The sequence below is a fragment of the Meles meles genome, chromosome 10 (genome assembly GCF_922984935.1).
Source record: "Meles meles chromosome 10, mMelMel3.1 paternal haplotype, whole genome shotgun sequence".
NCBI lineage: Eukaryota > Metazoa > Chordata > Mammalia > Carnivora > Mustelidae > Meles > Meles meles.
Genome location: NC_060075.1, coordinates 14,986,809 through 15,000,202, shown reverse-complemented (window position 1 = coordinate 15,000,202; position 13,394 = coordinate 14,986,809). Strand labels below are relative to the sequence as shown.

Here is a 13,394-nt window from a genome sequence, read left to right as displayed (position 1 = left end):
CTTTTTCTATGTGTAATGTACATCCACATTTTCTTGAGTTCTTTTTTTTTTTTTAATGATGTTTGCTCTAATTGTCTGCCCTTCTGTTTCTTTGTGCTTCTGGCTTCTTATGAGAAATACTCTGATTCAAAGAGACTGGGATATTTACTCCCCCCAAGTAAGGTTAAAATTGTTAGACATGTGCCCAAGCAGTCTTGGATCTAACAGTGTTGAGTACAGGATAAGAGCTACCATACATTGGTGGTGGCACTGTGTTGTGGGCCCCGGACTGACAGTGCAGGCCTTTTTAGGTGCATGGTAGAAACCAACCAGACAACATATTCCTCATCGAGGAAAATGTAAGGGTATATTAAAATAACATGAACTTGCAAAGAGTTCTATTTGATAGGTAAGGACAAAGAAATAGGCATTTGGACCAGAGTTAAATATCTTATATATTTCAGAAATTAATTATTATAAAATTTTTCAAACTAAGCAAAATAATATGAACACACAAAATAAATCATTCCAGATTCAGCAGTCTTCAAAATATTGCCATTCTTTCATCCATCCTGCCTGTCCCTTTTTACTGCTGAAATGTCTTAAAGCAAATCCCAAACTTCATGTCATTTCACTTCTACATTCTTAATATATATTGTCTTTTTAAAAAAATCAGTTGTTTTACTTATATAACTACAACATCATTGCTTTATAATACTCAGTCCATATTCTTAGCTTGAACATTTTTTTAGGTGCTTCATGACTTACAGGTTTCCGAAGATATTTGGTTATCTTTAGGATAATTACTCCACATTGAACTTGATGGAGAGTTAGAGGACAGATAAAACAAATCATACTTCCCATGAATGTTTGAATGCTGAAGGATCTTACCTTTTTGGGACTGTTTCAGAAGGTTTGTTGTGGAATACAGATTAGTATAGCTACTTATTTCTTGCATTTCAGATGATGTACAAGAAGCTTATAACTTAATTAAGGATCTGGAACCTACTACTCCTCAGGTAATTGAAAATGTGTTACCATTTTGCTAACCAACTTCTGTTGAAAGTAGAATTTCAGAAGGGTTTCAGGAAGGCATGTTAGAGAAGATTCTGACTTGTAGAATCTCAGGAAAGACCACATATATTGATTTAGGAATGTCCTGTGAGACTTTCGATATGAGAATGAACATTCTGGATTTTTTCATGTTTTTTAACTCCCTTATATGTGGTCATTTCCTCTGAAGGGTTGAGGTTTGAAAAAACTGAAATCTAAAATGCTGATGGAACCAATAAGATATAAAAGCTTATCTCACTAGTATAATTGTAGCTTCTCTTTCTCCCCTACTAGATTGTTAGCTCTTTGCAGTCGGGGCCTGTGTCTCTTTGTATTTCCAACACTGTGTACACTAAGCGTGTAACAGACATTGCACTTACTGAATGAAAGACTGAAAATTTTCCAGACCCCATGAAATCTAAACAGATATATTTCTCAGGTGTATTAAAAGTTTCAGCATCTTTTGTACTGCTCTTTTTATGAAACCTCTTAAATAAAAATAGTACCTACATAAAAAATTTATAAAGCTGCTAAGGAAGGTGTCTGTTAAAGAAGAGAGCCAAGTCTGAAAGCAATAAAGGTGAGACTCCAAGGCTCCAAAAGAGATAAGACCTTACAAATGAAGATCGGAGGATATTTTTTAGGAAAAGGATTATTAGCAAATAAAAGTTATTATATGATTAGAAAGGGAAAATAATATATATGATGTGGTCACAAAGAATAGCAGTGGCTAATAAAGTGATAAAAATTATTACATAAATGTTTTATTGTTAATTTTTTCCATTGAGTTGAAATAAAACTTAACTTCTCAAGGTTTCCACTGAGATTTTCTGCTTAAGACTTTACAAATTTACCAATACAGTGAATTTACAAATATGGTGAATTCTGTTGTATGGACACTTTCCTGAAAACCAAATGAAATTCTCCTAATTCTTTCATTCAAGCCAGGGATGGAACAGAGAAAAGTGACTCTGGGTAACTTTTGATATATATGTAAAGCAGTAAGTTAAAATTAATTTGAAAAGATTTCATAGCTACACATTCTTTGGGAATTAATTAGTGTTATTCTATGTTGCCAGGAGTATATCCTCAAAGGAGTGGTCAATGCGGCCCTTGGCCAGGAAATGGGTTCAGTGAGTATGAAATCACTGGTAATCTATAGTTGCAGTTATAATGTATGGAAAATGTCAAGATGAATGTTAAAGTTTAATCAGCAGTGAGCTTACAGATATGCTTATCTGCAGTCCCTTTCCTTTCTCCATATTCCTCAACCCAGGTTCCATTATAAAAAGAATTCTGTTATTTAAAGACCAAAAAAAAAAAAAAAAGAGAGAGAAAGCTTTAACCCTAAGAATTGCTGCTTCATCTTTTAAAAGCCTAAATTTTAAGCAGCATTTATATCTAATAATAATTGAAATCGTTGCATAGCTTCAGTCTTATTTTTAGTGAGTTTAGTTAACCTTGCAGACCCCTGAGCTATAATTTTGGCCTCTGTAAAATGGAGATAATTGTGTCTTTGGCAAATACTTTTTTAACACCAGTATTTATAAAATACTTTTATAAACACCAAAACACTGTTTAAAATTAAGTTCTTACTAATCTGAATATGGCACATTAAGTTCTTTTGGGAATAAAGTGGGTATAAATAAATATTTTTATGTCTCGCTCACTCTGCAGTGCCTCATAAAATGGATAGGCAGTAAATAGTTATTGAATAAGTGAATGAGTGTATTGAATTAATAGTCCTTGTTACAACCATGGCTCCTACCACAAGATCTGATGTATGATAAAGAGCAGTAAGTATCTGTTGAATGTGTGAATGAATGACTAAATGACTGAGTCCTTTAATGAAGTTACTTTTTAGGATAGAGTTTGGGGATCGGATATTTTTTTCTTCTTTTTTTATCTGACCCAGAGTAGGTTTTAATTTAGTTTCAGGTTATGATTCTCTAGTGCTTATGCTAATAAGAGTTTGTTTGGGAGAGGATGTAAGACCAGGATGTATCTTAAATCCTGGCACATGTTTTAAAACTAAAATGTGTGATACAAATAAAACATTTTCAGCTTCTGTCAGCTATCTCGGCCCTGCTTTGTTTTTCAGAGGGACCATATGAAAATTGCCCAGCAGTTCTTCCAGCTGGTGGGAGGGTCAGCGAGTGAGTGTGGTATGTCTGAAATCAATACTCATTCACATGATTCATGATTGGAGTTGGTCATATATTGACTGGTGAAGTCTGAGTCTCTGTTCAGGGTTACATGTGTCAGCCTTGAAAGCAAAGTACCAAAGTATCAAGTAGGAAGTTCTGTGGGAGAGACAGAGGAGAGAATATTGGGTTAGCTCTTCTCAGCATCTCAGCTCAAGTGTGATGAGAGATTATATAAATAGAAGAGAATAAGTGTAATCTTTAGTTCATGCAGGTTTTAAAAATTTGATTCTGTTTTTTATTTGCAATGTTAACTTTTATTGATTTTTCTCTTTATATATTCAACTTTCATCATGTCATGAATATTTTTTCGTGGGTCATTTGCCTTTTAATTTTGCCTATGCTGTCTTTTCAGATGTAACCAAAATCAATCTTATTAAAGCTTATCTTTTTAAAATGATATTTTACATGGGTTTCTAGCTTAGAAAGTACTTTCATGCCCCCACAGTTATATAATGTTCACTTATACTTTCCACCAGTAGTTTGTTGCTTTATTTTATTATTAAAGTATTGATTTAATCAGTCAAGATTGAATGTATGATTTCAGAAAAGGCTATTCAAAGGGCTGATAGTTAGCCAGTATGAACTGGTATGACTGTTTGTACCAGTTGTCTAGGGCCAGCGTCTATTCTGATGAACAGTATTTGTGGTGAACTAGTTGTGAAACATTTTTATCACCCCGGGATATATTCATTTTCTTTCAGATGTTTCACCAAAACCATTATTGAATAATACTTCCTTTCTTCATTCATACAACAAAAATTTATTGAAGTGTTGGGAATATAGTGGTAAACAAAATAAGTCTTCCATCCTTGTAGAGCATACAGTCCAGTTGGACAGACAATAAACACAATAAAGAAAGCGGTTATATAGTATATCTGACTGTGATAAGTGCTACGGGCAAAAAATTGAGCAGAGCAAGAATGAATAGGAGTGCCAGTGCCAAGGGTGGGGGGTTATACTCATTCTCTACTATCTGAAGCAGGCATCTAATAACAGACAGAAAGTTGGACCAGATGGTTCCATGACAAATGATTTCTCCATTTGAGACTGGAAGTGCTAGGTTGTCTTAGATGAGTGATGATGGAGACTAAGACATGATAGTTGAATGTGCACGTGTTGGAGTGGGTGAGAGACTCAAAGCTTTGGAAGAACATCTGAGGAATACTGTAGCCTGCATGGTGTGTGTTCATTCTGGAGTCTGTGAGTTAGCCCCAAGAGAGATTATTGATTACTCTCAAGTACAGTAACCTCCATTATACTGAGATTTTTGTCCCCTGAATAGAATCTGTAATTTCAGAATCTGGAAAGATGTCTTATAGTACGTTCCTATCTCTAAATTATAAAGTAACTAAAATTTCAGCCAAAGAGAGCTTTCAGTTTCATGAATATACCTGAATAAGTTTAATAATAAGTTTCTTTTCCCATTCCATTTCAGATACGATACCTGGGAGGCAGTGCATGGCTTCCTGTTTCTTTCTGCTTAAGCAATTTGATGATGTCTTGATTTACCTCAACTCATTTAAGGTCAGTATAGAATTTTTTTAGATGAGTTTGTCTACAAAATACTATATATAATGTGTCAGAAGTAAGATATTTTTAGAGGGATGCCTGAGTGATTCAGTTGGTTAAGAGTTTGCCTTCAGCTCAGGTCATGATCAGTTCTGGGATCAAGTCCCACATTTGGGATCCTTGCTTAGCAGGGAGCCTGCTTCTCCCTCTGCCTGCCACTCCCCCTGCTTTGTGCTCTCTCTCTCCCTCTGATAAATAAATAAAATCTTAAAAAAAAATAAATAGGGGCACCTGGGTGGCTCAGTGGGTTAAAGCCTCTGCCTTCGGCTCAGGTCACAATCCTAGGGTCCTGGGATCGAGCCCCACATCAGGCTCTCTGCTCAGCGGGGAGCCTGCTTCCCTTCCTCTCTCTCTGCCTGCCTCTCTGCCTACTTGTGATCGCTATCAAATAAATAAATAAAATCTTAAAAAAATAAAATAAAATAAAAAATAAATAAAATCTTTAAAAAATAAAATAAAATAAAGAATAAATAAATAAAATCTTAAACTTTTAGAGATGGCCCTTTTACTACAGTGGCATCAATGGTATCAGCTAATTCCTTAAAATTATTTTTGAGTTTATCTAGTATAACTGATACGTTATATTGGTATGTTAATACCCAATGTGACCTATTCTTGGGATGTTTTTCAGAGTTACTTCTACAACGATGACATCTTTAACTTTAATTATGCCCAAGCCAAAGCAGCCACAGGCAATACAAGTGAGGGTGAAGAGGTGGGTACATGCTTTTGATGCATTCAAATGTTTCTATTTAAAACCAGGGTTATCCTTTAACTTTTTGAGGAATTTCCATACTGTTTTCCAGAGTGAAACAAAATAGATGAACATAGAGGAAAGAAGAAAAAAGAGAGGCAAACCGTAAAACAGTCTTAACAATAAAGAACGCACTGGGGGTTGCCGGAGGGGAGGGGTGAGGGATGGGCTAAATGGGTGATGGGAATTACGGAGTGCACTTGTGCTGAGCACTGAGTGTTGTGAAGTGTTGACTCACCAAATTCTACAACTGGAAGTAATATTACACCGTATATTAGCTAACTGGAATTTAAATTAAAACTTGAAAAATATAAAAACATTTTTATCTTTTTGTCACTGAAATAAAATGTCCAGGGGCAAAGGATTATGAAAAGTTCCTTTGTCCTTAGGTTACATTAAGAAGTACAGTGTGGGGTGGCTCAGTCGGCTGAGGCCTCTGCCTTCAGCTCAGGTCATGATCCCGAGCCCCACATCAGGCCCACCTCAGGCTCTCTGCTCCGCAGGGAGCCTGCTTCCTACTCTCTCTCTGCCAACTTGTGATCTCTGTCAAATAAATAAATAAAATAAAATAAAATTTAAAAAAAGAAGTACAGTGTGAAGGGACATACAGATTTTTTTAACCATATTACTATTTTCCTTTTTCTGCTATATTTTATAAAAGCATAACATATATTGAGAAAAGCATCCAAATCAAAGTATACAGCTTGATGACTTTTTAAAGTGAACATACCCAAATAATCCATCCTTAGATCATGAAACAGTATTACCTTAACCCTATGAAAACCCTGTCATCCTGTTGTTTGAGTCCGTGCCTTTCTCCCAAGTCTAACCACTATGACTTCTAACTCCATGAACTGATTTTCCTGAATCATTCAAAGCAATTCAGTTGAATTATTCAATTAGATTTTTTTATTATTTAGCAAGTTGTTCCACTTATTCAAATTCTAATTATTTTTACCTTCCATTATGTCTTCTCTGTGAATTATTTTAAAACGTGTGTCATAATTTTCAAATGTGTCCCAGACTATTTCATTTTGATTTATAACTTAATCATATTGTGGTCATCCAGTGTGCTCTGTATTACACCAGTCCTTCAAAATTTGTTGAGACTTGCTTTACTGCCCAGTAACATGATTATGTGTCCTTGAACAAAATAGGTTATGTGGTTGTTAATTACTCTGTTCAAATCTTCTATATCCTTACCAAATTTCTTCGGCCAGCTTGTAAGATCAGTAACTGAGAGTAGTGTGTCAATATCACCACAGTTTTGTCCTTTTCTTAGCAGTATGTAGAGAACTTGACCATCTGGAAGGCGACACTAAGTATTAACCTAAGGCAAGCTGATAAGGTATTTTTACTACAAAAATATCTTCGTAGTTATTCCTTTTCTTTCCTCTTCTTGCAGGTTTTCCTTTTAATCCAAAGTGAGAAGATGAAAAATGATTACATTTACCTCAGTTGGTTGGCTCGGTGCTGTGAGTCTTCTTTTAAATGTTACAGAGGAATCCTCTTTTTCTTCTCTGTTGCATAATCTTCTGGATGGAAATTACAGTGAAGATTTCTAATTTTGTTTTGTAGCATGAGTAAACACTGAAATTGAGCATCGTTAATGACCATGTTAATGAACAGGGTGGTCCTGTTCATGTATTACGTACGTTTACCTTGTGATTAGTTCTACCATACAATGTTGAGCTAGCATGAACAGTCCTGAAAGATGCCAGGTTTTTCTATCAGCCCTGTTAACGTTTCCAGAATGTCAATTTACAGGGTTCTTTCTTAAGTGATACTGTTTTGCTAATTTTACCTTTTCATTATGAAGCAGCCTGAAAAGTGATAAAATGTCAAGAACATAATATTTTGTATATTATGTAACCTACAGTCTCTTTCCCTCTCCCTTCATTATCTTTTCTTGCTTCTTTTTTTCCCCTGCATTTCAAATGTTCACAGAGTGTTTAAAATCAGGAGAAAGCAGCAATCGGTGTTCTAAGTGAGGCTGAAACTGTATAAGTAGGATTGAATGAATGATACATGACTTTTAAGCAGATGAGCAAAGGGACCAACTGGAAATCAACCCAGTCTAGAAAGATATAATTATGTGAATCCTAACTTAAGTATTGTACATATGGTAGAGTTCTGATGGAGAATCAGCTTAATGCTAAAATTGCAAACTTTCTACATGAGTGATGTTTACCATTTCTTTGTGTGTTTGGAACCTAGAACCAAAGCCAAAGAATAGCAAGATGCAGAATTATATTTCCTATACATTTAAGAGGCAAAAATATTTCCTTCTTTTTGTAGATATCATGAATAAGAAGCCAAGACTAGCCTGGGAACTTTATCTTAAGATGGAAACCTCTGGCGAGTCGTTTAGCCTCTTACAGCTCATTGCTAATGACTGCTACAAGGTGAGTCTGAGTGAGAGCTAAAAGGGAAAACTGAAGATCAGTCTCACATGCTACTCTGATTAATTATTAGGGAGAAGTGTCCTAGAGATTAAATGGCCATTGGTAAGAGGATTCACATAGAACTACCAGAAATGTCATCCCTGGGGCTCCTAGCTGGCTCAGTTGGAAGAACATGGGACTCTTGACCCAGGGTTGTGAGTTCAAGCCCCACGTTGGGTGTAGAGATTACTTAAAAATAAAATTTTGGGGGTGGTTGAGTGGTTCAGTGGGTTAAAGCCTCTGCCTTCGGCTCAGGTCATGATCCTGGGTTCTTGGAATCGAGCCCTGCATCAGGGTCTCTGCTCAGCGGGGAGCCTGCTTCCCCCACCCCTGCCTGCCTCTCTGCCTACTTGTGATCTCTGTCTGTCAAATAAATAAATAAAATCTTTTTTTAAAAGTATTAAAAAAATAATAAGATAGGGGCGCCTGGGTGGCTCAGTGGGTTAAAGCCTCTGCCTTCGGCTCAGGTCATGATCCCAGGGTCTTGGGATTGAGCCCCACATGGGGCTCTCTGCTCAGCAGGGAGTCTGCTTCCACCTCTCTCTCTGCTGCCTCTCTGCCTGCTTGTGATCTCTGTCTGTCAAATAAATAAATAAAAATCTTAAAAAATTATAATAATAATAAAATCTTTAGGGGCACCTGGGTGGTTCAGTTGGTTAGGTGGCTGACTCAGCTCAGGTCATGATCTCATGATCATGAGTTCAGGCCCCATGTTGGGCTCTGTGTTGGGAGCTTAAATAAATAAATAAAATATTTAAAAAAGAAAAAGGAATGTCATCCCTTTTATGAACAAACTGAGCTCAGAGATAGACAGGATTTCAGGGTTTTATATGTATATCAAGTATGTATGCATATAAATGAAATATGAAACAATGTATATGAAATAATGATTTAGAGAGGTGGTTTTAGATTTCTAAAACTCGTGTGTGAGTCTTTAGATACCATCCAAGTAGAGATATTCATCTGGTAGTTGGAAACTTGGTTCTGAAGCTCAAGAAAGATGTCTTCCACATCTAGAGACATAGATTTGGAGAACTCATCAGCATTTCAATAGTAATTAAAGCCCTGGAAAAAAGATGACCCAGGTAGGGAAGCAAAGTGAGAAGAGCAGAGAGTTGCAAACCAAACCTTGGGGAATATTCAAGTGCCAATTGTAGACAGGAGAGACAAAGGAACTAGAAAAATAGAATAAAAAAGCAATCAGGGCGCCTGGGTGGCTCAGTGGGTTAGGCTGCTGCCTTTGGCTCAGGTCCTGATCTCGGGGTCCTGGGATCGAGTCCCACATCGGGCTCTCTGCTCAGCAGCGAGCCTGCTTCTCTCTCTCTCTCTCTGCCTGCCTCTCTGTCTACTTGTGATCTCTCTCTCTGTCAAATAAATAAATAAAATCTTAAAAAAAAAAAAGCAATCAGATTTAGTAAAGGACTGGGTCTCTATGTGTGTATGTGGGAGTGGATCTGTGTATGTGTGTGTGGCGGGGGTGGGGGGAGTTGGAAAGGAAGGGAAAAGGAGGGAGGACTTTTGGATCCTATTCTATAGATAAAAAGCTTTTTTACAAATTAGCCTCAAATTCTAGAAATTCCTTTTTTTGGAATATTTCTTTCTGTCCAAAGACAGACAAATGTTAGGTAAAGAGAATCTAGTGTTAATTAATACTAGCTCATTTCGAAGTGAATCATTACTAAAATAAAGCAAATCACCATCACTGGAAAAGGTTTTAAAACATAGGAAACTTAAAAATGCTTAACATGACTTAGTAGACGCAAATGACATTCAGTCAGTCAGAGGAGGCAGAGGGAAAGAAAACATTCAGAATTTAGTAAATATATTAAATCTGAAGTGTGTGACTCCAGGGAGAGGTAGTACATGTGGGAAATTATCAGGGTGAGCCTGGAGCTCAGGTGTTCATGTGAGAGGTCAGGATTAGAAATGTAGTTTTAAGTTAACAAGGGGCACCTGGATTGCTGAGTCTGTTAAGCATCCAATTCTTGATTTTGGCACAGGTCATGATCCTGGGGTCATGGAATTGGCTCTGCGTGCTGGGCATGGATCCTGCTTAGGATTCTCTCTTCTCTCCTCCTTCCTCTCTGCCCCTCCCCTTTCCCCACCCGTGTGTATGCTCTTTCTCTTAAAAAAAAAAAGAGAGAGAAAAAAAGCAGTAGTTAATGGTGGTGGTGTGATAGTAATAGGAGTAGTAGAAGCAGCAGAGGATGAGAGAGAATGAGGTTAACCAGTGAATGGGATGAGGAACCACATGGACACCAGTGTTTAAAGGATAGGTAGAAGAATCTGTGACAGAGACAGAGGGTGAAGATGGACATAAAAGAAAGAAAAGAACCATGAGGGGGAGAAAAGTACTCTTCATTCCTGTTTTTCTTGTTCCTGTTATATCAAAAGCCAAAGAAAGAGGATGTCAAATATGCAACCTGATGGAGCTGTATGAGACCTGAGAAAACAATAGTGGGTAGAGAAGAGAATGAGATTAGAAAGCAGACCCAGTGAGTGTAGACCACAGTAAGGGAGAAATGTGTTGCTAACTTAAAAGGGAAAACAAGGTTATGGATTTGGGGTTGGGGAGTATTTTTGCAGGTGGAGGGAGAGTTTTTTTCCCTTTTAGAATAGAAGTAAGAGTGTATCTTTACATAGAGGAGCTGTTGAACAGTGAGTTTAAAGATCCAAGAGAGTAGGAACATTTCTGATGGAGGAAGACCCTAAAAGAGATGAGAGGAGGATGAGGTAAAGAGCAAAGGAAGATAATGACCTTGAAAAACAATTTAGCATAACCTACTGTCTCAGTGGTGCCATGGCCACCCACTGCTTTGGTGAGTCACTGGAAGGGTTCACATGACTCAAAGTTATACTTGTGGCTAAGACTTACTATAATACAGAAAAGGCAGGAAAAAGACATGTATAGGAGAAGGCTGGAGAGGTCAAGTCTAGACTTTTTTGCCCTCCCTCTCTGCTAATTGCACAATCACATCTTTCTCCAGCTGCAAACCACAGAGACATGTGCCGGATATCCAGGAAAAACAGAAAAAGCAAATAGGAAAAAAAAAATGGCAGAATTAAGTCCTAACATGGCAATAATTGCATTAAATGTAAATGGTCCAAATATACCAATTAAAAGACAGACATTGACAGAGTGAATAAAAAACCATAACTAAACTATGTGCTTTTTACCAGAAACTCACTTCAAATACAATGACATAGGTAGGTTGGAAGTAAAAAGATAAAAAAGATAATATACTGTGAAATAGGCGGTTTTGTTAACAAACAAACATATGTTAAACATATGATCCAGCAATCACTTTCCTGGGCATTTATCCCAAAGAAATGAAACCCTGTGTCTATACAAATACCTATTCCCAATGTCAACAGCAGCTCTATTTGCAATAACTAAAAACTGGAAGTAATCCAAGTGTCCTACAGTAGTGAATGGTTAAACAAACTGGTTTGGCATGGACTACTACTCATCAATAAACAGGAATGGTGATGATAAGCCTGACTCCATTTCTCGATGTTTGTTGACAGCTTTTAAGCCTCACCCTTTCCTCTTCCCCTTGTGCCCCACATCTGGACAAAGTGATAAGAAATGCTAGTCCCTTCTCTGATGCCATCAAGTGCTTCAAACCACACAAGCCCCTGTTCCTGCTTGGGAACCTCATCCCAGCCCCACCCCCAACCACAATAAAAACCCAGCCAGTCTTCTTGCTTGCTCTCTCAGGCCATTTTGAACCTGCTTGAGAGGCCTGGCCTACTTTCCCCTGCGGGCCTCAATTATATAAGTAATAAATCTTTCCATGCTCTCTGGGTGTGGCAATATCACTCTTGACATACAAACCAAACTTTGGGTGGAGGTCCCACCTGCTTTTTCACAGTTATATAATAGGAGCAAACTATTGGTACACACAGTAACTTGGATTTATTTTTTAAAGATTTTATTTATTTGAGAGAGAGAGCACAAGTCAGGGAGCAGCAGAGGGAGATGGAGAAGCAGACTCCCCACTGAGCAAGGAGCCCAGTGCGGGGCTTGATCCCAGGACCCCGGGATCTTGACCTGACCCGAAGGCAGACACTTAACCAACTGAGCCAACAAGGCAACCCCAACTATCTTTTTTTTTTAAAAAAAAAAAAAAAAAGACTTCATTTGTCAGAGAGAGAGAGCGCGTGCACAAGAAGGGGAGGCAGCGGAAGCAGCAGGTGGAGGGAGAAGCAGGCTCCCCGCTGAGCAAGGAGCCTGATGTTGGACTCTATCCCAGGACCCTGGGATCATGACCTTAGCTGAAAGTAGACACTTAACTGACTGAGCCACCCAGGCATTCCATAACTTGGATTTTTTTTTAACTAAAGTATAGTTATACACAATATCACATTAGTTTTAGGTGTACAACATAGTGATTCGACAACTGTGTTATGCTGTGCTCACAAGTGTAGCTACTATCTGTCACCATACACTATTATAAACCATTGACTATATTTCCTATGCTGTACTAAAATAACTTGGATTAACAAGGAATAACAAGGACATTATGCTGAGTGAAAAAGCCAATCTCAAAGGGTCCTGTACTGCTTGATTTCATATATATGCATATATATGACATTTGTGAAATTATAGAATTGTAGAGGTGTAGAACAAATTGGTGATTGCCGGGGGTTAGGGCTGGTGAGCAGGGCGGGGAATGCACATGACTATTAACAGGTAGCACAGCCTTGTGGTGATGGAATAGTTCTGTATCTTGATAGCAATGCTAGTTACGTGAGTCTACACATTTGATAAAATGACAGAACTATACGCACGCATTGTAGCAATGTCAACTTCCTGGTTTCAATCCTGTGATATTGCACTAAGGTAAGCTGTAACTAGGGGAATTGGGTGAAAGGAACATGGGACTTCTTTGTACTATCTTCATAATTTCCTGTAAACCTAGGATTATTTCAAAATAAAATGTTCTAAAAAATGAACCAACCAGAGTTATATCCAGCAATATAGATGTATCTTAACATATGCAAGACAAAAAAGAATATTTATGGTATTCATAGAGATAAAATTTTGAGAGGCAAAATTTAATTATATTGTCTAAAGGTATATACATAAAACTGTAAAAAAAAAAAAAAGCCAAAGACTTTTGACAGTCAAAAACTGATGACCATAAAAGTTGGAATAGTAATAGCTTCTGGAGGGAAGGAGAAGGTCATGGTCTGGAAGGGAAACACAGAACTTCTGTTTTGCTGTCAAAGTCTTGTTTCTTGACCTAGGTGATGGTTACATTTGCATTCAGGTTATAGGCATTAACTGTACATTTGTGTTTCATGCACCGTTCACATTGTTATTTCACCAAAAGTAATTTGAATAGATCATAGGAAGAAGGATTAACCTTGAAAAGTAATAAG

The 13,394-nt window shown here is 37.4% G+C and overlaps 1 protein-coding gene across 2 annotated transcripts in view; it reads left to right on the top strand.

Moving 5' to 3' along the window:
- The window catches only part of TTC26 (tetratricopeptide repeat domain 26), a 47,008-nt gene that overhangs the window by 27,243 nt on the left and 6,371 nt on the right, over nt 1–13,394 (top strand). For both annotated transcript variants that reach the window (XM_046021633.1, XM_046021634.1), the window contains exons 10-16: nt 943–998; nt 2,112–2,165; nt 3,134–3,197; nt 4,675–4,763; nt 5,440–5,523; nt 6,968–7,037; nt 7,861–7,967. In XM_046021633.1, the coding sequence (XP_045877589.1) occupies nt 943–998; nt 2,112–2,165; nt 3,134–3,197; nt 4,675–4,763; nt 5,440–5,523; nt 6,968–7,037; nt 7,861–7,967 (524 nt within the window). The remainder of the gene's footprint in view (nt 1–942; nt 999–2,111; nt 2,166–3,133; nt 3,198–4,674; nt 4,764–5,439; nt 5,524–6,967; nt 7,038–7,860; nt 7,968–13,394) is intronic.